Here is a 23,659-nt window from a genome sequence, read left to right on the forward strand (position 1 = left end):
TGTTGATTTGGTCTTTTTTCCACTATGTAACCAATAGTGTTTATGTGATGGAAAAAGTACTTTTTGTGTGCATTCAAGAATTTTCGATAAATTTCTCGAATGTTCTTCGGTTAGTTGCCCGTTCACTCTCGCACAGTGAAATTTTTTTTTTTTTATTTATGTGTTTCATATATAACTGACTGCATAATCAACGTTTATTTGTAATTTGTATGCATTTCATTTTCAATTGTATTTCTCACACGTATTGTGTGTATTGAATAAATAATTTGACGAAATCATTTTTGGATTTTCTAAATTTGCAATATCCATTTTTTATCCAAAATTCCGTATATAATAATTTATTTATCGAAATTATTTATTTCACCATCATCAAAGTTTTATCAACATTCATTTGAACATCATCGCTAAATTTATTGTTCCATCTCTGATATATATCAAATAATAAATATCCATAATCATCATGGGAAAAGATTATTACGAAATATTGGGTATCTCGAAAAAAGCTACCGAAGATGAGATTAAAAAAGCATATCGTATTATGGCTTTAAAATATCATCCAGATAAGAATAAATCACCTGAAGCTGAAGAAAAATTCAAATTGATCGCCGAAGCGTATGAAGTATTATCCGATAAAAAGAAACGAGATATCTATGATCAATTTGGCGAAGAAGGTCTTTCCGGTAATATTCCACCGAACGGTGCCGGTATGGGTGGTTTTGGTCCTGGTGGTGGATCGTATAAATTCTCATTTCATGGCGATCCAAGACAAACATTCGCTCAATTTTTTGGCACTGATAATCCATTTGAAATGTTTTTCGGTAATATGGGCGGTGTTGGTGGTGGTCCTGGAACAGGCGGTATTCATATCGATCCTCATCACGGTATGGATACAGATACTTATAGTTTCACCAGTGGTTTTGGCGGCAATACCGATCGCATTCCAAAGAAAGCGAAAAAACAAGATCCACCAATCGAACATAATCTAAATGTTTCATTGGAAGAAGTATTGAAAGGATGTGTGAAGAAAATGAAAATCATACGTAAAGTTCCTGGTGTTGGTGGTACCGTGCTTAAAGAAGATAAAGTGTTAACCATTAATGTTAAACCTGGATGGAAAGCCGGAACAAAAATTACTTTCCCTCGTGAAGGTGATCAAAACCCAGGTACAATACCATCGGATATTGTTTTCATCATACAGGATAAACCACACAAAACATTTAAACGTGAAGGTGCAGATGTATTATATACGGCCAAAGTATCATTGAAAGATGCATTAACTGGCTGTCGTATAATGATACCGACACTGAGTTCTGAAGAGTTTCCATTACGTATGAATGATGTGATCACACCACATACTATACGACGGATTTCCGGACGTGGTTTACCATATCCAAAAGAACCAACAAAACGTGGTGATCTGATTGTTCGATTCGATATTCAATTTCCAACATCATTATCTAGCGATCAAAAACGAGCCATTGCTGATTTGTTACCATAATAATAATAATGATTGATAATTTATTATTTAAAAAATGAAAAAAAAAATTAGGCTGCTGTACAGAATAATAACGAATTTTCTATCCTCTATATGTGTGTGTGTGTGTGTTTGTGTATCTGATACTTTGTCCTTTCTATCTTATTTCCAATAATTTCAGTGTTATCCATTTTTTTTTTCTCTACCTACTTTTACTGTAAATAAATATAAATCTTAATTATCCAAAATTTTGAATTCAATTTTGATTTTCTTGAATATTTTACCATTTGGAATATCTAATAATAATTACATTCGCCAGGTGGCGACACAATACAAAGCTTTGAAATTTCGGGAATGTTCCGGAAATTTTTTTCTGTATGAACAACAACAACGAAAAAAAAAACTTTCCAACAAATTTATCTGACTTTAAGCTGATGATGCATGCATGCATGAATGTATACGTGTTCTCTTTTTCATTGCTCAATCGAGTTTGTAGAAAAAACACCGCTGACGTTTACAATTTGTTTTCATTTCCTTTTAAAAAATCGGTATAAATTAATCAGTGATCATTCTTTTCGAATAAAATGGATCAAATAATCAGTTTTGTTGAACCGGCAAAAAAATTCACCAAAGATTCTATTCGTTTGGTAAAACGATGTACAAAACCTGATCGTAAAGGTGAGCAAATTCTGAATTATGTGCAATATTATTGATTATTTGTTTTTGTTTTTAAATTTAGAATTTCAAAAAATTGCCATGGCTACCGCTATCGGTTTCGCTATAATGGGTTTCATTGGATTCTTTGTGAAATTGATTCACATTCCTATCAATAATATCATTGTGTAAGTTTTTTCTCTGTCCTTTTTTTTGCTATTCAAATCATAATTGATTGATTTCTGAATACATTTCCAAACAGCGGATCCTAAAGCCAAATGCAAACTTGGGAAAACAAACTCGGTATATGGCGATTGTTCATCGTTTAGAAAAAAAAACTTTGCATCATTTTTTTTAATCAAATCATCAAATATATGATTATAATTACAATTACAATAATAATAATAAATTCATTTGAATTTTGATTAATTATTTATCTTTTTTGGCTAAATTTTTTCGGATAAATTTATTGGTATTTTCCCAATAATAGAACATTTGTAACACCAGAATCAGATTGATTATTGATGAAAGTGAGTAACCAACAATAATCAATTGATCACCAGTTTCTTGAATCGATGTCATGATTCTTGTTGTTGATCCAATAAATATTAGAATGATTGTCACCGCTGAAAGATTGCCCGTATGTCCATTACGGAAATTTGACCCGGCTTGTACTAATTTACTGGATATTATCAATGGCAAAGCGGCAGCTTGACCCATCCATAATATTTTCATTGGAACATGGCCAGACATTAATATGGCAAATGTTGATGTGAATACAATCATGAACAGGAATGCTTGACCTTTATTTATGTCATAATAGATGATCAAAAAGGCAATGAATGATGTCATGAATAATATGAATAATGCTTCACCCCAAGCACTGAATGGAAAACCATTTGCGAATGCATATGAAGATGAAAATGTTAATGCAAGAATTTCGAGCACAACAGCCGAAAGGCTGACACCTAAACCACTTTTTGCTGACAATAATTTCAACAATTGTGGCAATTTAACCATTGTCGAACCGAATATGATTCCATAACCAAGCGATTTTATCATGATCAATTTAAAACATTCTGGTTCGATTATGAATTCACGTAAAATTCGATGACAACATCTGGATGGATAAAGTAGCTGACAAAGGCCGGTAATTTGTTCCATGATCAATATACGATGGATTTTTTTTATTGTACCCGAATGAGAAGAAAAAAACAACACCGATTTTTCTTTTGCTTATCTATAAACACCGATTTGATAATAATTTGTGGAAGCTTTGTATATTTCGACAATAGATGTCACTATTTTGACCGATTCGAATGATTAGAATTTCAATAAAAAAAAAAAAATTTTCCATTTCATTTTCACAATAATCAATTTTATTCAATCAGAATGTGATTTATTATTGAAGTTAATCATCATCATCTTGATGAAATTCATGTATATGATACAGAAAAAAAAATTTTTTTTTTTACTGTGCGCGTATCTCTTTTATTACATTCACGATTCATATCGATTCATCATGTACACAGCGAAAAACAAAAAAAAAATGATGATGATGATGATGACGACGACAAAAAAAACAATTAGATGGTGGATAAGGAATTACAGCAAAAGAAATGCACAATTAAAAAAAAATTTTCGTGTTTGTTTTTTTTGTCGTTTGTTTTGATCACAATGATTTTTGTTTTGTTTTTTGTTTCTTCCGTATATAAAAAAAAATTACACATACATTGTGTCAGTGTCAGCGTGTCAAATTTCATCATTATTCAATAATCAATCAATCGAGAAATGAGATGATTTTCGGTTGATAAGTTTAAAAAAAAATTTTTTTAATTTATATTACCATAAACATGGAATATCACCAATTTGATGAGATTTGATTTGTTCGAATTCCAATTTCGAATCGATTCATTGATATTTGATCACTGTGTGTGTGTGTGTGTGTGTGTGTATGTGAGTGGGTGGATGTATGTGATCTCAAAATTCTTCTGACACATTATTAATGGGTAAGTTTGTTTTTTTTCTGTTTTGGAAATTTGAACATTTGATTTTTGTACGCTGCGACAAATGACATGAAAATAAAAATAAAAAATCAATATAAAATAAGTTATATAATACAAAAAATCTCATACTTTTTTTTGGGATAATCTAAAATTGATTATGGCTTTTTTTTATCTTTTGTTGATGTTCATCATCATCATCATCATCATCATTGAGCCTGATATCCTTGAATTGTTGGATAACCAGAAGCTGCTGCTGCTGCCGCCGCCGCTGCTGCTCCAGATAATTGTACTGATGTTGAATTATTGGTCAATGTACCTGCTGTTGTCCAACCAGCCGATATTGGTATGGCCATTTGTGATGAATTAAAACCAGCAGTTGCTGCACTAGGTGTTTGACCGGCTGCTGCTGCTGCTGCCATTGAAGAATAATATTGATGATTATATGGATATTGTAGACCGGTAGCATTAGTTTGGACGGTGGTATATTGGTTCTGATGATGTGGATGCGGATGATGATGATGATGATTACTTCCAGCAGATGGTTGTTGAGTTGCAGATATTGTTTGTGGATGACCACCGTGAATAGCAGCGGCAGCTTGAAACGCTGTCGGTTGATACCAATATGACAATTGTTGCTGATGATGATGTCCGTATGGATATATCAAAGGCGTTGATGCAGCTGCAGCGGCTAAATTTGCTTGTACAGCTGCTGCTACCGCCGCAGCATTTAAATTGGTCGAATTTGTGGCCGACATTCCCATCATTGTCATGGATGTATTATTGTCATTCGATTCTTTACCCCATGAACATTTCACCGTTTGTCCTAAAATTTCTTGATTATTCATTATAACGATTGCATTTGTAGCTGCTTCTTTACAGGTAAACTTAATGAATGCATAGCCTTTATCTTTGAAAACACGAATCTCTTGAATCGTACCAAAACGACAAAATGTTTTTTGCATCAATTCTTCGGTTAAACCGTTGTTTATACCACCACAATAAACGGTACAATTTGTTATACTAGATGAATTGAAAACTTCATCATATTTCATTGTACGATTATTGACATTCGGTCCTATCACCAAATTATTATCATTACCGCTAATACTAGCAATACTACCAATTCCACTTCCACTAGCACATCCTTTTAATGAAGACATTTTTCTAGTTGCCCAATTTGTGCGTATAGGACGATGGCCTAACCATTGGCCATTCATACCGGCAATAGCATTTTCAGCATCTTGTTTTTTAACAAACGAAACGAATCCATAACCTTTGGATTTTAATGTATGTGAATCACGAACAACACGACAATCTGATATTTCGCCAAATACAACGAATGCTTCACGTAATTGTTGTGTTTCAATTTCAGGACTAAGATCACCAACAAATATATGAAAATGTCTTGATGTATCAGCTTTTTGGCCACCACTAGCACCACCACTACTATTTGAAGCCCAATTAACTTTTATTTCACGATCTAAACATAATCTTTTGTTCATTGTTGCAATGGCTGTAGCTGCAGACGTATGATCATCATAATCGATAAAACAATAAAGATCATTTTGATTATCGGTAATCAATTTTAATCCAACAATATGGCCATATGGTGAAAATAATGTATGTATAAAATTTTCATTAATCGATGGATCTAGATTACCAACATATAATGTTCGTGGATTTTCCGTTATACCGGTGGCTATCGTTGCAATATTGGCCGATGCCACCGTTGTAGTCTGGCCATTATTATTATTATTATTATTATTATTGTTATTAGAATTAGAATTAGAATTAATATTATTGCCGCTTGTTTGATGCATTAATGATGTATTTTGTTGATGTTGATGATTATAATAATAATGAAAATTATGATCGTAATAATGTTGATTATGATGATGATTTTGATGATGAAAGGACGAATTATTATCATTGAGCGATTGTTTATCATCAACAATTAATGTTGTATTCGTATCGTTTTTCGTATACGAATTAGATGAATCCATTCAATCAAAAAAAAAAAAATTAAAAAAAAAAATCAGAGTGATGAAGAAAAAAAAACAAAATTAAATCACAACAGCCAACAGATGATTACCACCATTACAACAACAACAACAACAACAACAATACGAAACAGAACTGTACGAAATCAATCAAACAAAGAAAAAAAAAACCTGTGGATAAAATTTATAGAAAAAAAATCAATAAAAATAATCAAAATCACAATCAATCAATGGACACTAACCATGTGTATCATGAACAAAGAAAATCGAATGTGTCTATAGATGATGTTTTTTCTTGTGGTTCATTCACGTTGCATATATATATATATTCAGAATATTGGCGACGAAAACAACAACAAACAAAAACTAAATGAATGAATCAAAACAAAAAAAAAGAAACGAAACAAAACCAAAAAAAAGTACCAAAGAATTAACAAGAAAATTTAGTTTCAAAAACTTTTTGTTTTGTTAATTAATGATGATAATGTTTTTCTTCGCCACTCAAAAAAAGCAAGATTAACTCCAAAAAAAAGACATACACACACAAAAACACAACACATGAGCACGAAAAAAAAAAAATTACCAAATCCAGCCAGTACGTAGCAGCGGTGAATATAGAGAGAGAGAGAGAGAACAGTCGTAACTCGCTTGAATCATCATCATCATCAGCTCCAATATATAAAACATACACAGAGAGAAATACAACATACAATCGACGACCGCGACCACGACCGACCAAACCAAACCAAACCAACTTATGTTATCTTGTTTTTTTTTGGTGTTTCTCTTTTTTTTTTGATATAATTTGCTTCGACGCCGTAGAAGAGAATCTATTTGGATGAACTCGTGGACGACGCTTACAGACTGGGAAAAAAATATTTTCATTGAATGGAAAATTCTTGGTGGATAATGTGCGTCTGTATGTTGTGTGTGTGTGTGAAGTAAATCCATCTGAGAAAGCCAGACAAGCTTTATAGTTATTTTTTTCTTTTTTTGGATGATGAGGATGATGATGGTCATCATGGTTGATTAAAGGGGAGAAAGTATTTAAAAAACAAAACTTTGATGACTTGGTCTATTTGAACACACTTCCCCTCCATACTATTGCAACAAAATAAAATGTGATGATAGTGTTTTATATATTAGGTTAAAATAGTTGTATTAAATACCCTTTGATATTTAAACAAATTGTGTGTGTGATTGTGATTCTGGTCAGTTTTTTTTCATTTGTTAACCAATTGACTTTTATCAATTTTATGAGATTCTTTCATCCTGGTCATTTGAATGTTTTATTTTTTTTTATTATCATCACCAGCGATGGCCGTAAATTTTTATTATTTTTTTTCTCTCTTCATCTCAACAATTCATGGATCAATTCAAAATGTTCGAATAGAATGCGAATAAATGAATGAATGAGTCACTACTTATTCTTACACAGAACAAAAAAAAGAAGAAAAAAGATTCGTATATCCGGTAAGTATAAAAAAATACCGGCTACCATTCACATACAATTTGCAATTTGGTATTCATGCGCCGAATGATTATCCATTTCCGGTGTGGGAGGGGATCATCATCTTTTATTAAACATCATTTATTCTATTCCATTCTCTCAATTTTAAATAAGATCATAGTCCTAGACTAACAAGGATTTTATAAACCATCATGATGATGATGATGAGTAAGCGTTATTCATGTGGATTTGAAAAATCCAGGGCGTCGGAAGCTTCAACCAAAAGGGATTGATTGGGTGGTGGTGGTGGCATGCTGCCCACACACTCACACTCACACACACGAAACGTCATATACAATCACAATATATTGCTGTTGTTTTGTGATGAATAAGAAAAAAAAACCGCCGCCCGTTTTTATTATTGTGTTTGCTTGTGTTCCAATTGGAACATTTATATTATTATATATATGTTATTAGACATGCCACTATCGTCTATATATACCTCTAATGGATGGATCATTTTTTTTATACCAAACGAGAAATATTTGTTGCAGCAACAATGTTATACGATGTGATGGCATGATACAACATTGCATTAAAAAAAAAAAAAAATGTAGGATATTAAATTGCCAGGATTCATATATAAAAAATTGCTTTCTGCTGCTGCTGCTGCTGTGGCTGCAGCCATCAAAAGAGAGTTGAGCTCGAGTTGCTGATTGATTGAGATTTTTTTTTTTTTTAGTGAATAGAAACTATGCTTTCAACATAGTTTTGTTGTTTTGTTGTTGTTGTTGTTTTTGCATTCTTTCATTCTTGAGAAAAAAAACAAAATTCTTGATGATCATCAATTCCAATTTTCAAATGGTAATGATATTGAAAGTGAAACAATTTGAATCTCAAAATTTTTGATTTTTGTTTTGGTTCAAAATAACCATACACTTTGATAAACAGTCATTGTTATTGTGAAAAAAAACTAACAACAACAACAACAAAACAGGTGATTCAAAAACAACAACAAATAATTTTCAATCGATAATGTGAAGAATATATAATCGATGGATAAATGATCATTTTATTGGAAAAAAATGGACAGCTGCATTGCTGCTACTACTACTACTACTAATGTTGCTGATGATGGTGATGATGATAATGATGGCATAGAATCAAATCATCATTCTCATAAGATTTTATTGATTGATCAATCGACTGAAATGGATTTGAATATTCTACATCAGAAGCCACCACCACCACCACCACCACGACCATCATCGACAACCAATACTAGTCAACAAGCTCTATCATCAGATGGAATTACATTGGTGTCCCGGTATGGATATCTATCATCTATCTAATTGGTAAGAGATAATTTTCTATTCTAATGTAAAATTTAAAAAATTCATAATTCATTTTTTTCTAGTGATAACAACAACATTTGTCGAAATACTTCTTTGAATGTTGACAGCATTAGTAATAATCAACATTCACAAATTTCATTCACATTAACATCATCCGGTTCAGCTGCTGCTAATGAAATACCAGATAATAATATTGATGATGATTCTATCCATCGAAATCGTCATCATCATAAAATAAATCGACCAAATGAATCCGCTTCATCTGCTTCATCATCATCATCGTCATCAAAATTTTTGATCAATAATAATACTAATAATTATGATATACATCTAGCTCAGATTGATATTGAAACATTTAAAAGTGAAGATATTCGTAAAATTCCTTTCAATCATCATCATCATCAATCAATGATGAATGTATCGAACGATGATACCCTCAGGTAAGAAATTAATTTGAAAATTTAATCATCATAAATTTTAACATTGATAACATTTTACATTTAGAATCGTTGATTCAATTAGTTCGTTTACGAATCATCTATTACAACCACCAATACCATCGAATGATACGGCCCTATCAATAGATAGTCTAGATATAAGTATTGATAATGATGAAATCAATTCAGAATTGATTCAAAAATGTGCCGAAAAAAATGACAAAACTAAATATAAAATTGCCATGATTGATTCACAAATGCATGGATCAAATATATCGACTAATCCGTTTCAACAATCACCATTACCAATGATAATGAATGATTCATCATTGAATCTTCAATCACCAGGTACATTGGTCAAAATGTTCATACAGAATAAACAATTGATAAATTCCAATGAAAATTCCATGTCATCAAGTCTAATGTTTGATACGAAAAACATTAACAATAACAACAACAACAACATAACGAGCAATATTGATGTGCCTAGTAAATTTGATAATAATTCATTCAGATTGAATAATAATGATTATAATAATGGTGGAAATGGAAATTTGATAGCAAATGGTTGCTTAGATAATATGGCCAATACTAGTTTAAATACAATCGATTCGAATGAATTACCATTACATGTTATTGATCTCAGTAAAAAATTACGATCATTAAATTTAAGTAGTAACAATGGTAAACAACAACAACAACAACAACAAACATCTATGATGAATAATAATAATAGCAACATTCGATATATTGGATCAACATCATCGAATACAACATCATTTGCATCGACAACGACAACAACTTCTTCATCGGCAGCTACAAATGGTGATGTTTATAATAAACTTCGACAACGACATAATCATGATCATAGACAAAGAATTGTTACCGCTGCTACTAATCCGTTTCTTAATATAAGTGAAACGGAAACGAATAGTAGTGGAAAAAAAACCCGATCAATGGCTACACAATTTCCTGATCTATTTCAAGATAAAGAAGTACAGGCATCATTTGATGATGATGATGTTGATGATGTTGATGGATCGGACGTGATAAAAGAGGCACCGGTACTTGTTTATTATCCCAATTATTCATTACCCGATCTAAGTTTTCTACAGGAAATTTTTCATCCAGAAAATCATCCTGTTTATTTATCACCTGTCAAACATGAACCAATCAAAACATCAACAGTACCCGAAATCAGTAGCAATGTAAAAATGCGAACACATACAAATATGTCAGCACGACGTAAATGTCGACCAAAATCCTATACTGATTATGAAACATTATTGAATCAAGATCTAAGTCATATAAAAGATTGGGATTCATTGAATTTATTATTACCAGATGATTTTCGTGAATTTATCGAACAAAATAATCTACTGAAATTGAATCAAAATTCATCATCCGAAACGGAAGAAAATCAAAGTCAATGTTATGAACGACAGTCAGCTAAAAATATTCCAATCAAAAAGATGATGATGCCAAATAATCATCGATTATTTCAGAATGGTATCCGTATGCGACCACATTCTATGCGTCAAAATTCTATGATGAATCGTAATAAACGATATTCATTACAGGAACATCAATATAATCATTATAATAATCATCAGAATATGTATTTCAATAATCCAAATTATAATCCGAATCGAACAACAAACGAACAGCAACCATATCCAACGACGAATAGTAATGAATATGATATTATTAATTCATTTATGACCAGAAGTCAAACAATGCCTAATTGTCAAGCGATGGCATTCAATGCACCACCACCACCTTCAATGATTCCAGGTTTTTCTGGAGCCTATTATCATATGCCACATCAGTTACCACCGTCATCATCAAATGCTGTTCACCATACACAACATCATAGTGGCCGTCATCCAATCAACTGTTATAATACATGTTGTTGTCATTCGGGTTGCCATTCACCATCGACAATGGCCACTTCATCATCACAACAATCATCATCATCACCACATTTACAACAAAAACCACCACCAAATCTTAATTGGGAATTACTTTCATCATCAACAAGCTTTAAGAAATTGTTAACATTTCTTTCGAAATTGGATGAATATTCATCCACACATTCCTCATCGGCCGATACAGCTACAATCACTGGCAATAATAATAATAATAATGAAACGAATGCCTCGGATGGAAATCGAAGAAACGATAATTTCAAGACGAAATCACATTTACAACGAAATGATAATCTAAGACAAACAATGAATTCTCAACAACAACAACAAAAACAAGCCCAAATAAAAGATGACCAACAAAATTATCCAAATTCATCAGGCAAAAATAATAATCATCATCATCATAATAAAAGTTCCAGTTCGAAAAAACATTCAAATTCACATGGTAATAGAAAAACCACATCAGCTGCCAATGTACAGACAATGAAAAATTCATCATCGAAAATTATACTCAAACGGCCAATGATCATAAATCGACAACATTCATCAACAGCTGTAACGTCATCATCATCATCATCTGGTATACCGATACCATCAAGACGAATATCATCAATGATACCGGTGTTGAATAAAAATAGTCCAAATAATCATCAAACATATTCCGGTCAGAATAATAATGGAAAAAATATGTCTCGATTCTAGTCAAATACAAAACAAAAAACAAAACATAAGATTTGAAAATGAAAATAATATATAAACATTGCTTTTTTTTTCTTTGTTAAAATTACAACATGCTTACACACCAACACACACATACACTGAGAGAGAAAACAAAATCGGAAAATTTTCAAAAATTGGTGGTTTTTGTTTTTCATCATAAACGTCGTTTCTCTATAGTGCTTTTTCCGGGATCTATTCTATATATATTTAAATGTGACAGATAATTTTATTGTCAATGATTTGATAATTTATTTTTTTAAGTTTTTGCTTTTTTTTGAAAATTTTTTTTGTCTTGATTGATTCTTCATTTGATTAAAACAATTTTTTTTTTGACATTGTTTGTTCAAAATACAAGTTTTTTTTATTATTCGTTTCTAGATGGCGCGGAATTTAAAATTTGGTTCACAAAACAAAACACTAAATGAAGCAAAACACAGAAAAAAAGAAAAAATTTAAACTATTCAGATGATGATGTTTTGGTGGTAGGTGGTGGTATAGAGAGCAAGAGTAATTATTAATCAACTTGTGAGATTCGCATTGTTGATCCATTGACAATTATGATTGAATCATTCGATCGTAATATACCCATTTGTTTGCCTAATTGTATACCGGCTTGTACATCTTTACTACAATCATCGGGATTCTGTTCATTTTGAATATATGGTATAATACCACGATATAAATGTGCTTGTCGAGCTATACGTTCATCACCAATAATGGCAATAATTGGACAACGTGGACGATATTTCGATATAAGATGAGCTAAACGTCCAGTACTGGTAACCACTATAATGGCAACAATATTTGATTTAAGCGATGCATCTACAGCGGAAATAGCCAATGATGTAGCTACATCCGTTGGTACAGGAGTTTTTCCACAAAGTTCAACAAATAATTGCTTCGAATGTATAGCTGTTTCGGCTTCAACAGCGATGGCTGCCATTGTTGCAACCGTATTGAATGGATAATCACCTTTAGCTGTCTCACCGGAAAGCATAACACAATCGGCTCCATCCAATACAGCATTTGCTACATCCGATACTTCAGCACGTGTTGGTCGTGGTTTTTTAGTCATACTTTCTAACATTTGTGTTGCACAAATGACAGGTTTTCCGGCAATATTACATTTAGCGATCATCATTTTCTGGGCCAAAAATACTTTCTGTGCTGGAATTTCAATACCCATATCGCCACGAGCTACCATAATACCATCACTTTCACGTATGATATCGTCAATTTTCTTAACACCTTCATGATTCTCCACTTTTGAGATGATTTTAATGTATTCACAATTATTATCCTTCAAGATTTGTCGAATTTCTTTGACACCATTACCATTACGTATGAATGAAGCGAATATCATGTCAACTTGATTCTGACAGCCAAACACTAGATCTTGTTTATCCTTCTCGGAAACGGCAGGCAAATCGACCAATGCACCAGGAAGATTGACACCTTTTTTCGAGCCTAACATACCACCATTTTCAATTTCACATTGTAAATAATCGGAACCAACTTCTTGTACACTTAATGATATGAGACCATCATCGACGAATACATGGCTACCTTTGGATACCACTTTTACAATGTTTTTATAATCCAAATATAAATTTTCAAGTGAACATTTTTCCTTGAATTCATCATTGGTTGTCAATTTGATTGTCTTTCCTTTCACCAATTCGATTTCAGCTGTAGGACCCTGAAAATGATATTTTTAAAGAAAAAAATGATGAACAAAATTGATATATCCACACTTACTCCTTCAAGAAGACCAGTTCGAATTTCCGGACCTTTTGTATCTAATGCAATAGCAATTGGAAAGTTTGCTATATTCATCTCTTGGCCAACAATTTTTGCTGCTTCTCTTACATTTTGAATGGTACCAAGATGATACTTTTTTGGGAGAGAGAAAAAATAGAAACGGAATTCAAAAAAAATAACAAAAAAATTTCACGAAAAATACCTCATGTGTTCCATGTGAAAAATTCATTCGTGCAATTGTCATACCGCATTTGATTAATTCAACCAATTTCGATACATCTCTTGTGGCCGGTCCAATTGTGCATACAATACCACTTTGACGAAAATTCATCGGTTTCGAATCAATATCCAAAGCACAAAGATTATCCAATCGACAATCGGCTTGGATAGCACGTGTTTGATAATCCATTATGGGCAACATATTCTGGTTGTTGGTTTGTTTATATGATCGTTGCTTAAATGATGGTTTCCTGTGACATTTAAATTGAAAGAAAAAGGAATTATTATTGAATCAGATCAAAATTAAACAAAAAAAAAATTCACTTTATCTGGGAAGTCATTATGGGAAAATTAATTTGAGAAAATATTTGTCGATTTTGAAATTTAAATTGATAAACAAAAATCAATCGAACAGATTGGCAAATTTTATAGCCAAACATGAGAAGCGAATTGGAGCGTGCGGTGGAAAATCGAACAAAAAAAAAATTCCAATAATGTTCGAATTTTGTATTATTCGAATTATTTTTTTTCCTGTCCATTACAATATATATACTTACAGGAAGCTTAGCTTATGAATTAATGTGATTTTTTTGACTTTCCTAAAATAATGATGATGAAAAAAAGAAATTCTGTCACTTTAAATGAATGTCACTTTGCCAAATAACAACAATGGAATCTGATGTTATACAGAATGATGCTTACATGTATTGAAATGAAATGCAACAAACACAGAATCATGAAGGTCGTTTCATTCAATTTTGGCTCATTCAATGGGGATTCTGCGTGAACAAAAAAAAATTTTCATTACATAAATTCTGGCCGGAATAAGTGTAGAATGCGCATTTATTCTGTATCGGCGAAACATACAGACAGTATTCTACTGAACAAATTCGTTCCAGAAGAATGTTCGTGAACAGAAGGAAGTAAACACGGAAATGACAATAGAAATAACAAATTTATTTAGAAATGAGAACAAAACAAAATTCTTTATCACAAAAAAAACATAGAGAGAATCATGAAAATTCAGAATTCAGAATTAATATAAATCAAAATTATTATTATTAGAAAATTAAATGCAATCACATCATGCAATTTGTGTTTTAAGCTGTTCCAATATCTGTACCATTATTTGTCGTAGATTCCTAGGTTGACATTGATCCTCTAACCAACGGAATGTACATGCAGATAATTGATTAAAGCTACCAGCATTTACTGAATCATCGAATGATAAGAAAAGTCCATCACATAATGTTTTGAATATTTCAAATTTCATTTCATCCGATATCATTTGATGTTCATTATTATTATAATTCATTAAATCTGATGAAATCTGTGATGATTGTTGTGAAGTTTGTTGTTGTCGCCTTTGTTGTTGTTGTTGTTGCTGCTGCTGCTGTTGATGAACCATTTGTTCATAATTATTTCGCATTATCTCCAATCCAAGAACTTCTTTTCGCAATGTTTGAAGTTCTTTTTCACGTTTATGTTTCTGTTGTTGTAATGTTTGAATATATTCGACACTTCGTTGTAGAATTGCCGCTTTACTCAATTTGTATGAAGAGACAGCATCCTGTTGTGTACACGATGGTACCAATAATTGTAGATCTTCATAACCTTTTTTTATTGCATCACGACGTTTTTGTTCCGCTTGTGTATGTGCTTCACGTCGACGTTCTTTATAGCTATTGTTATTGTTGGATTTTTGATCACTATCATCATCATCGCTTGTGTCCATAGATGTTAGATCATTATTATGATGATTATTATTATTGTTGTTTGTGATTTGTGACATTTCATACATTGTTGGATTCTATAATATGAGCCATTCAAATTGAATATGTGAATGCATTTTTTTTGTTTCACCAAATTTTGATGAACTAATGATTGATATATCGAATGTTTTTTTTCAATTTTTGATTTTTTTTTGTCACTAACATCAACAACAACGACGACGACGATGATGATGATGATGATGATGACTATGATGACAACGACAACATCCCGAGTAGATACTATATATACACACACACATTCCACACCAACAAAGAAGATAAGGGATTTTATGGAGCTTGGAGCAAACATATCATCATCATCATCATCACCAACCAATCAATGGGTGAGCAGCTACAAACAAAAATTAAACAACTACATGAATTGCATTAATCATCATCATCATCATAAACCATCAACAGCTAAAAAAAAAAAAAAAATTTATATTTCATCGATGAATATTCGAATTTCGAATTTATATATTCAAAATGAAATCCGAGCATTTGAGAACAAAGCCTCAGCTGATATAGGATAAATTATCAGTGTAAAAAAAAAAATGCAATGCCCTGTTGTCGATTATTGCCAATGTGTTGATTATTATGATATTTTTTTTCTATTCGAATGTGTCTTATGATCGGGCGTACAAAAACCCCGATAATGATCATGTATCAACATCCGAAGTTTTTATTTTGTCGATTTATATGTTTGTTTACCAATCTTAATTTTTTTTGTGGCTAAATTAAACAAGACCTTGGTGTTTTGTTTTTTTTAACCACAGCAAATAATAGGATTGTTTGAGAGACCAGAAAAATAAATAAGTAAATAGCGATATATATAGTGATTATAATCGTTTTAGAATTTACAAATATACAAAGATTGTGTCATTTGGTTTGAATCGATGATAACATGATGATTGATTGAAATATATGCGCATCAAACTTTTAAACAAAAACAAGGCAGTGGTATTATCGACAAATATATCGTTCGATATATTGTCTTGATAGATTTGATTTGAGATTTGATTTTTTTTCTTCACACTGAGTTTAAAGCAATAAATAAAAAAAATCGAAAAAAAAGTATTCATTCGAATGTTTGTGTTTGTGTTAAATGGTTGATATTCATAATTCAAAAAGTCGTCATTTAAATATTGAGATTGATTGATTGATTGAACAATAATTGATTCACAAACAGAATGCGAATTTTAACATTAGCAATTGTTGCCATCCTTTACATTGGTTTAAATCGTAAGCATCATTTTGAATATATTAAAAATTAAAAAATTTAAATTTTTTTTTCCTAATTTGCTCAATAGAAACCAATGCATTACGTGATAATGAAGCTTGTGATGCATGTCAAAAATGGTCAAATTTCATTTGGAATATAACTCATAATATGAATGATGAACTCTATGATTCAATGAGTAAATTATGTTCAGATTATAGTGAATTGCCAAAACAAAGTTTTGTATGTATTGACCATTAATAAATCTATATATCAATGACTCATTAATTTTTGTTGTTTTTTTTTGTAATGTTAAGTGCAACAAAACTGTACATGCATTGATTGGATTTCTGAATCAACGATGGGTAAGTTTACTGATGAACGAATGAAAACCAATTCATTCGATTTTTACTTTTTGTTGTTGTTGTTTAGGATAAGGATAAAATTTGTTACGATATCAAAGCTTGTCAGGATTCCAACGATGATGGTGTTCGAGAATTTGATGATTTTCTTGTCAATGATGATGTTGATTGCAAATTTTGTATCTATGTCAATTCGAAAATCAAAGAATTGATGACTGGTTCACCAACGGAACTGGAATTAAAAACTCATTTCGAAGATGCTTGTCATTATCTTAAAAGTTTTGAACAAGAGGTATGTGTGACATATTTGACAATTAAAAATGATCATCATTCTCATTTTACGTAATACCACAACCGTACAGTGTCTTGGCATGGTCGATGAATATATTGACATGTTATTCCAATATATGAAAGAAAGTTTCGTTCCAGAAAATCTTTGCAAATCATTACGTGTTTGTCCAAAACAGACGGGGCCATTGAAAAAGGAAAATTCCATCCGACTACCATCCGCTTCTGAAATGATCAATATAATGCCCGTGAACATGTCGTTGGTATATCCAAAAGAAGCAACAGGTCGTGAAACGCCCACTTGTATGATTTGCAAAAAACTTGTCAAAATCATTCAACGACAATTACAAGACAATGCAACCGATGAACAGATTATCAATGTATTGACCGAAGTTTGTCAGCTATTCCCACGAAAAGATATTGATAATTGTCAAAAAGTTGTCAGTAATTATGTTAAACAATTGATACAGATTTTGTCACAAGATATTGATTCCGATACTGCATGTTTATTGGCCGGTCTTTGTGGTAATCAAAGTTTGAATGATTATCTCAAAGGAACACTCATTGATCGACAACATCAATTGAATGGCAATGCTTTATGTACCGAATGTGAATTGATTGCACATTTTATTCAGAATTCAATCTATGATTATCAAACAGAAGAACAAATTGAAAATTTTATCAAAAATCATCTTTGCGATAAAATGTCGTTCATAATTAATACGGCCAATTGTCAGGCATTCATCGATCAATATGGTCCAATTATTAATGCAAACAATTGCACAGGACGTTTTCAATCCTGATATGTTGTGTTTCAAAGAATTGAAACTATGCAAAAGAGCCAAAATTCATGTGATTACACCACAATCACATGATCGATGTCAAATTTGTCAAGAGATTGTTAAAGATTTGGCAAATGGATCATATAATGATATTGAAATTGATCGTATCGTTGAAAGAGGTTGTTCACGTTTACCAAAATCACATCAAGTAGATGTAAGTTGAAACATCTCCAAAGATCATTCAATTTCATTCATTTTATATAATTATAGTGTGCACTTTTGATAAAAACTTTTTCACCATATTTTTTGGACATGTTGGATCGTTATGATAATGCGGAAAAAATTTGCGAGGTAATTTATTCATAATATCATCATCAAAATATTGGCTTTTTACTTATTATTTTTATTCAAAATAGTCTGTCGACATTTGTTTGATACCGGGTAAAATTCATAAACTTGGTGGCCACAAATGTACATATGGTCCATCATATTGGTGTCACAGTGTTACACATGCCAATTCATGTAATGTAAGTTTCGTTTGTTTGTGTTTAATATTTCATTGAAAAACTCATGATAAAAATTTTTTTTCCCACTTATTTATTCATTTTTTTCACACACACACACACACACATCTGTTTATAAAATCATCATCAAATATATGAATTTTTTTTAATTGAATATAATTAGGCTTTTAAATATTGCCACCAAAAGGTTTGGAATTCGAATGATAATAATAATAATAATTAAATAATAGAGATGTGTACAATGGCCACAACCACAACATCATCAACATCAACAACAGCAACAACAACAGAATTTCCAATATATCAATTGATAACAATTAAAAATTGATAATAATTCATACAATATTTTTAATTTAGAAAATAAAAATATTCATTCTTTTGTTTGCTGATTCATTTGTTTTGCCATTATTATTTCAAGTGTGTGTGTGTGTGTGTATGTGTATTGGTTTCAGTTCAATTGTACACGAATTTCTTTATGTAGATGACATAAAAGATCAACATAGCTAAGGCCTTCGAGTTTACTGTTTTTAAAAAAAATAGAGAAAGAGAAAAAAAATTATTATAGAAAAAAATCTTAAAATCTCCTTACCTGTCAGCGGCTTGTCTGGTTACAATTTTTTGATCTTCATAAAGAAAACTACGAAAAACCGTTTCAGTTTTATCAATGCCTTGACGTATGATGAATATTTTGTATGAACATTTTCGTTCGGTTTCCATTTTTTTGAATAATCGATGCATAAATTGTGATTCATTTGTCAAAAGATTTGGTAATGGCTAGAAAAAAAAAGGAAATTTGTCCAAATGAAAAAAAAATGTTCGTCTTTCACAATGATGAATCAATTTACCAATTCCATTTTGATTTTTGTAGCCGAATCAACATTTGGACCAAAAAGACCGTTCAAAAATTTAACATTATTGCAACCATTTGATGTTATGTAAAGCATTACATAGAAACCATTTTCAAGAACATATGCTAAGGCAGCTGATGTGAGTTTATATGCGGAACAACGAATTTGTGAATATTTCAACGTATCAGTTTCGGATTCACTTTCATACTAAAGAAAAAAAATCATCATTAAATGATGCAACAAATGCAAAAACCATACCTCTATTCTATAAAGTTTTGGATATAAAAACACTTGACTGGATGATATGAATGAACCCAATAATTTGAGTTGTGCATATGCTTTATCATCTGGACTTATTTCCGGGCCACCATCAATAGCATCACATTTTAATAGACCACATATGTACATGGGTAATATTTTCAATGCTTCTGGTAATATTAATTGACCAAGCGATGTACCAGGTTGTGCACAATGTTTACGATATGCTGTCAATATGTTTATAACACGACTGACAATGGCCTCTTTGGTCTGTTGTATTGTTTTATCTCCATTTCGTAGTTGATTTACAGCTGTAAAAAGATAATGATGGTTAAACAAAATCCAAATTATATTAGAATGATACAAACCAATTCGAGCCAAAATATTTACGATTGAATCACAACAAGCATTACGATAAAGATCACCAATCTGTGTACAAGATGCTAAAGCAATATTATGAATTCGAACACGACGTTGTCCAGATAATGATGTATACAATATTGCGGACTAGAATTTCAGAAAAAAAAATAAAAAAATTGAGAAAGAAAGAAACAAACAAAAAAAAACCAAAACAAACAAACCTGAATAACAACATGTTCATCTTCGGTCAATTTATCATCATATTTAAATTCCACTGATATATTTGTTGTAGTATTGATAGCTGCACACTCAACATCACTTGGTGAGCGTGAATAAAAATAACCATAATAATCATTCGGTCGAATACCGGTTGATGTTCGAACTATTAAATGATTGGAGAGAAAAAAAAGAACATTATACAAACTGATGATTGACAATAAAATAAAAGATACAAACTTTTTAAAACACATTCAAATGCGAATGATGATGAAAGCGAATATTTCAAATCGATCAAAAATGCATCAGAAAAATCGTTGTAAAATTTAAAAATTGATCCAGTTCCACTTAATCGTGTTAATTCACCCAATATAGCAACATCTAAGAATCCATTCAATGGAGGAAATAGAAATAATTCAACGCCTGTTGCATAATCGGCGACACATTTTTGGCCAAGTTCAATATAGTATTTATTCGTCAATGGGCTAAGAATTGTTTTCTCTTTATCACTGCCTAATAGTTTACGTAATTCATCAACACTATTTGTCCATTTTTGTTTCAAACGACCAGGTGTATCCGAATCACTACCATATGTTGGTAATGTACTGTGGAATAAATAAATTTTTCCTACCGGTATCGAATCATTGGAGGAGGATTGTTGATTACCAGTGTTTACTACTTTGCTGACAATATTTTTATTAATCCAATTGTTCACATCAACTTGTGTGCTCATCAAGGCCGCTTCAATCACTGGTCCAAGAATCGTTTGCATATCCATCTCTTCATTAGCATATAATTGTGGTAATTGTTCGAAAAATTTTTCAATTTTATCCATATGAATCAATGGATCAACCAAAAAAGTGTTGAGTGGAGCAAATGGTGTCGTTAGGTCACAAATAACATGAGCATGACCATTATTCACAATATCATAGATTTGTATTTTTGAATTGTACGTTAGAAAACCAAACATTGGTGGCAATGATTCTGGATTGCCTGAATCACGAGGAAAATTTTTGATAATATTGACTAAATTTGCAGCCAATATATTCAATATTGGTTTCGATGTTTCAGTCAATTCACAAGCAAAAATCAAATGTGGACGACGATTATTCTGTACACCATTGTGGCAATATTCTTCTGTAGCAAGAAATTCATAAGATCCAAGACATAATTCTGGTCGTTGTTGTCGATCTAATCGTTGTCCAGTGTGATCAAGATTGGCGAAATAAGTTTGCGGAACTTCGGTTACATGATGACAAAGTGAACATTGAAAACGGCGACCACCATCGATAAAACGATTATATGGATTCATATATGCTTTACAACGATTACAGCGTACAATTTCACTTGGACTGATAGGCACATAGATTTTCCTATCGACTTCTTGTTCATCAAATGGTTTGATCAACATACCGAATGGAATGTCTGTAGTTTTTATAATATCTTCCGATATAGGCACCTGATAGATGGTTGGTCGTATGAATAATGGACTGGCACAGCCACCATCTTGTATGATTTGATTACCATTTTCCATTACGGTTGTGACCAATGGTGGAACACTGGCCGGAATTGCTGTCGTAAACAGTACTGGACTGTTTGTTTCATATTTCGTTTTATCTTCAAGTATCACTTGTACAACACTAGGCATAGCATCCGGATCAAGTTTATTTTGAGCTTGTTGAGGCTGCTGATTGAATGGACTTTGTGATGGATTCATCGATCCATAACCAGTAGGACTGGTTGGGGTACTGCCGTATCGATTCGTTGGCATACCATACGGAGAACCATATTGATGATTCATAGAAGCCATTGATTGTTGATGACCACCACCCATTGGTGGTTGTTGTGGCGGCTGATATGAATTTGGTTGTTGGTACATATTCTGCGATGGTTGGGGATAATTCGGTTGAAGTGGTAGACTTCCATTCTGTTGTTGTTGTGGCTGGCCATCATAAGCGTTATTAGAATGATAACCAGTTGCAGCTGATGTAGGTGGCTGTAAAGAAGGAACAACCGGTTGTTGTTGTTGTTGTTGTTGAATGGTTGTTTTGATCGGATTCGGATTCCAATTTCCTGGAACAGCAGCAGCAACAGCAGATTGTGGTGGTGGTGGCTGATGCTGAAATTCCTGTTGTTTTGATGGTTGATTAATATAATTGAGTGAATTTGGAGCCATTGTGGGTGGTGGTGGTGGTGGCATTTGAGAATCTGCATATGTAGCACCGCTATTTTGCGTTGGATATTGATTTGTATATGACGGTAATGATGATGACGATGAAACATTCTGGCCATTCTGCAAACTGGATTTCAATGTATCATTTTGTTGCAATGGTTGACCATTATTCAATGATAGATTTGTCATTTGATTGGTAAGCGATCCAGTATGATCACCTGATTGTGATTTAGCAACCATTGTATTAGATTGAGGGGGTAGTGATGGTGGTGGTGGTGGTGGCGGCCCTGAACATGAATTATCGACAAATTGCTGTTGCTGATATTGTTGTTGATGATAATATTGTTGATTGGGAGACATCGGTTGTTGTTGTTGTTGTTGGGTCCATTGAGTTGGTTGAGGATAATTCATCATCATTGGTGGATTTGTCTGTCGAACTTGTGGATCCATATTTTAATTCTATATTTTCTTTTTTGATAAAAATTCACAAATTAATTTGATATAAAATTTCATTCAAGAATATTTTACATTGATAATAAAATAATTTATTTCTTTGTTGTTTTTTATTGATTGATATAAAACAAAACAAAAAAAAAACAACAAAACACTGCAAAATGCCGACGTGGAAAAACATGCAAATATAAAATATAAAAATGCCTGGTGTGTGTATGTGTTGAACAAGTTTGTCTGTAATAATAATAATAATCGAATCGAATATAACTTTTTTTTTAGCTTCTCGTTTCTCTTTCTCTCTCTCTCTCCGTATCACGGAAATATTCCAGTAAATATGACGTGTTATATTGAATGAAAAATTTTTTTGGAAATCTAAAAAAAAAATTTTTTTTTTTTTTTG

At 31.9% G+C, this 23,659-nt stretch overlaps 9 protein-coding genes across 14 annotated transcripts; 4 read left to right on the forward strand and 5 right to left on the reverse strand.

Annotated features, from left to right (window-relative positions):
• Positions 1-155: 155 nt before the first annotated feature.
• On the forward strand, positions 156-1,722 carry LOC124495373 (dnaJ protein homolog 1). The gene has a single exon (XM_047058734.2). The coding sequence runs from the start codon at positions 461-463 to the stop codon at positions 1,496-1,498; it is 1,038 nt and encodes a 345-aa protein (XP_046914690.2). The 5' UTR covers positions 156-460; the 3' UTR covers positions 1,499-1,722.
• A 190-nt stretch (positions 1,723-1,912) lies between these two features.
• On the forward strand, positions 1,913-2,557 carry LOC142597772 (protein transport protein Sec61 subunit gamma). Its single transcript, XM_075733738.1, has 3 exons — positions 1,913-2,152; positions 2,214-2,316; positions 2,391-2,557. The coding sequence occupies exons 1-3, from the start codon at positions 2,059-2,061 to the stop codon at positions 2,398-2,400; spliced, it is 207 nt and encodes a 68-aa protein (XP_075589853.1). The 5' UTR covers positions 1,913-2,058; the 3' UTR covers positions 2,401-2,557.
• On the reverse strand, positions 2,446-3,386 carry LOC124495376 (mannose-P-dolichol utilization defect 1 protein homolog). The gene has a single exon (XM_047058739.2). It carries the CDS (start codon positions 3,290-3,292, stop codon positions 2,558-2,560), a length of 735 nt encoding a protein of 244 aa, XP_046914695.1. The 5' UTR covers positions 3,293-3,386; the 3' UTR covers positions 2,446-2,557.
• Positions 3,387-3,495: 109 nt separating this feature from the next.
• LOC124496035 (nucleolysin TIAR) lies at positions 3,496-7,175 on the reverse strand. 3 transcript variants are annotated; one of them, XM_075733567.1, is made up of 3 exons: positions 6,377-7,174; positions 6,227-6,305; positions 3,496-5,870 (listed from the first exon to the last, which is right to left on the reverse strand). In XM_075733567.1, the coding sequence occupies exons 2-3, from the start codon at positions 6,230-6,232 to the stop codon at positions 4,341-4,343; spliced, it is 1,536 nt and encodes a 511-aa protein (XP_075589682.1). In that variant the 5' UTR covers positions 6,233-6,305; positions 6,377-7,174; the 3' UTR covers positions 3,496-4,340. The 3 variants fall into 3 exon arrangements, 2 of the variants coding, with proteins under 2 accessions (XP_075589682.1, XP_075589681.1); XR_012832388.1 differs by having other exon boundaries at positions 3,496-4,189; positions 4,264-7,175; XM_075733566.1 differs by having other exon boundaries at positions 3,496-6,305; positions 6,377-7,175.
• Positions 7,176-7,844: 669 nt separating this feature from the next.
• LOC124495751 (uncharacterized) lies at positions 7,845-12,030 on the forward strand. Of its 2 annotated transcripts, XM_075733184.1 has the most exons (4): positions 8,325-8,939; positions 9,002-9,379; positions 9,444-9,830; positions 9,921-12,030. In XM_075733184.1, the coding sequence occupies exons 1-4, from the start codon at positions 8,890-8,892 to the stop codon at positions 12,004-12,006; spliced, it is 2,901 nt and encodes a 966-aa protein (XP_075589299.1). In that variant the 5' UTR covers positions 8,325-8,889; the 3' UTR covers positions 12,007-12,030. The 2 variants fall into 2 exon arrangements, with proteins under 2 accessions (XP_046915137.2, XP_075589299.1); XM_047059181.2 differs by having other exon boundaries at positions 7,845-8,939; positions 9,444-12,030.
• A 200-nt stretch (positions 12,031-12,230) lies between these two features.
• On the reverse strand, positions 12,231-14,723 carry LOC124496312 (pyruvate kinase PKM-like). 2 transcript variants are annotated; one of them, XM_075733186.1, is made up of 4 exons: positions 14,562-14,723; positions 13,988-14,255; positions 13,783-13,917; positions 12,231-13,723 (listed from the first exon to the last, which is right to left on the reverse strand). In XM_075733186.1, exons 2-4 carry the CDS (start codon positions 14,204-14,206, stop codon positions 12,539-12,541), a joined length of 1,539 nt encoding a protein of 512 aa, XP_075589301.1. In that variant the 5' UTR covers positions 14,207-14,255; positions 14,562-14,723; the 3' UTR covers positions 12,231-12,538. The 2 variants fall into 2 exon arrangements, with proteins under 2 accessions (XP_075589301.1, XP_046915780.2); XM_047059824.2 differs by lacking the exon at positions 14,562-14,723 and adding an exon at positions 14,329-14,469.
• A 220-nt stretch (positions 14,724-14,943) lies between these two features.
• LOC124496318 (max-like protein X) lies at positions 14,944-15,805 on the reverse strand. The gene has a single exon (XM_047059831.2). The coding sequence runs from the start codon at positions 15,803-15,805 to the stop codon at positions 15,089-15,091; it is 717 nt and encodes a 238-aa protein (XP_046915787.2). The 3' UTR covers positions 14,944-15,088.
• A 1,071-nt stretch (positions 15,806-16,876) lies between these two features.
• Positions 16,877-19,340, forward strand: Sap-r (prosaposin). The gene is given in 9 exon segments (XM_047059825.2): positions 16,877-17,018; positions 17,087-17,238; positions 17,313-17,360; positions 17,428-17,649; positions 17,720-18,406; positions 18,408-18,641; positions 18,698-18,778; positions 18,844-18,954; positions 19,115-19,340. Coding segments are annotated over 9 exon segments (1,647 nt in total). The 5' UTR covers positions 16,877-16,966; the 3' UTR covers positions 19,175-19,340.
• Positions 19,043-23,575, reverse strand: LOC124496309 (COPII coat complex component secretory 24CD). 2 transcript variants are annotated; one of them, XM_047059821.2, is made up of 8 exons: positions 23,335-23,575; positions 20,874-23,274; positions 20,639-20,799; positions 20,426-20,564; positions 20,058-20,368; positions 19,797-20,006; positions 19,541-19,725; positions 19,043-19,472 (listed from the first exon to the last, which is right to left on the reverse strand). In XM_047059821.2, the coding sequence occupies exons 2-8, from the start codon at positions 23,254-23,256 to the stop codon at positions 19,400-19,402; spliced, it is 3,462 nt and encodes a 1,153-aa protein (XP_046915777.2). In that variant the 5' UTR covers positions 23,257-23,274; positions 23,335-23,575; the 3' UTR covers positions 19,043-19,399. The 2 variants fall into 2 exon arrangements, with proteins under 2 accessions (XP_046915777.2, XP_075589298.1); XM_075733183.1 differs by having other exon boundaries at positions 20,874-23,265; positions 23,335-23,504.
• Between the last annotated feature and the right edge of the window lie 84 nt (positions 23,576-23,659).

This window comes from Dermatophagoides farinae, chromosome 8, assembly GCF_024713945.1.
Source record: "Dermatophagoides farinae isolate YC_2012a chromosome 8, ASM2471394v1, whole genome shotgun sequence".
Lineage (NCBI taxonomy): Eukaryota > Metazoa > Arthropoda > Arachnida > Sarcoptiformes > Pyroglyphidae > Dermatophagoides > Dermatophagoides farinae.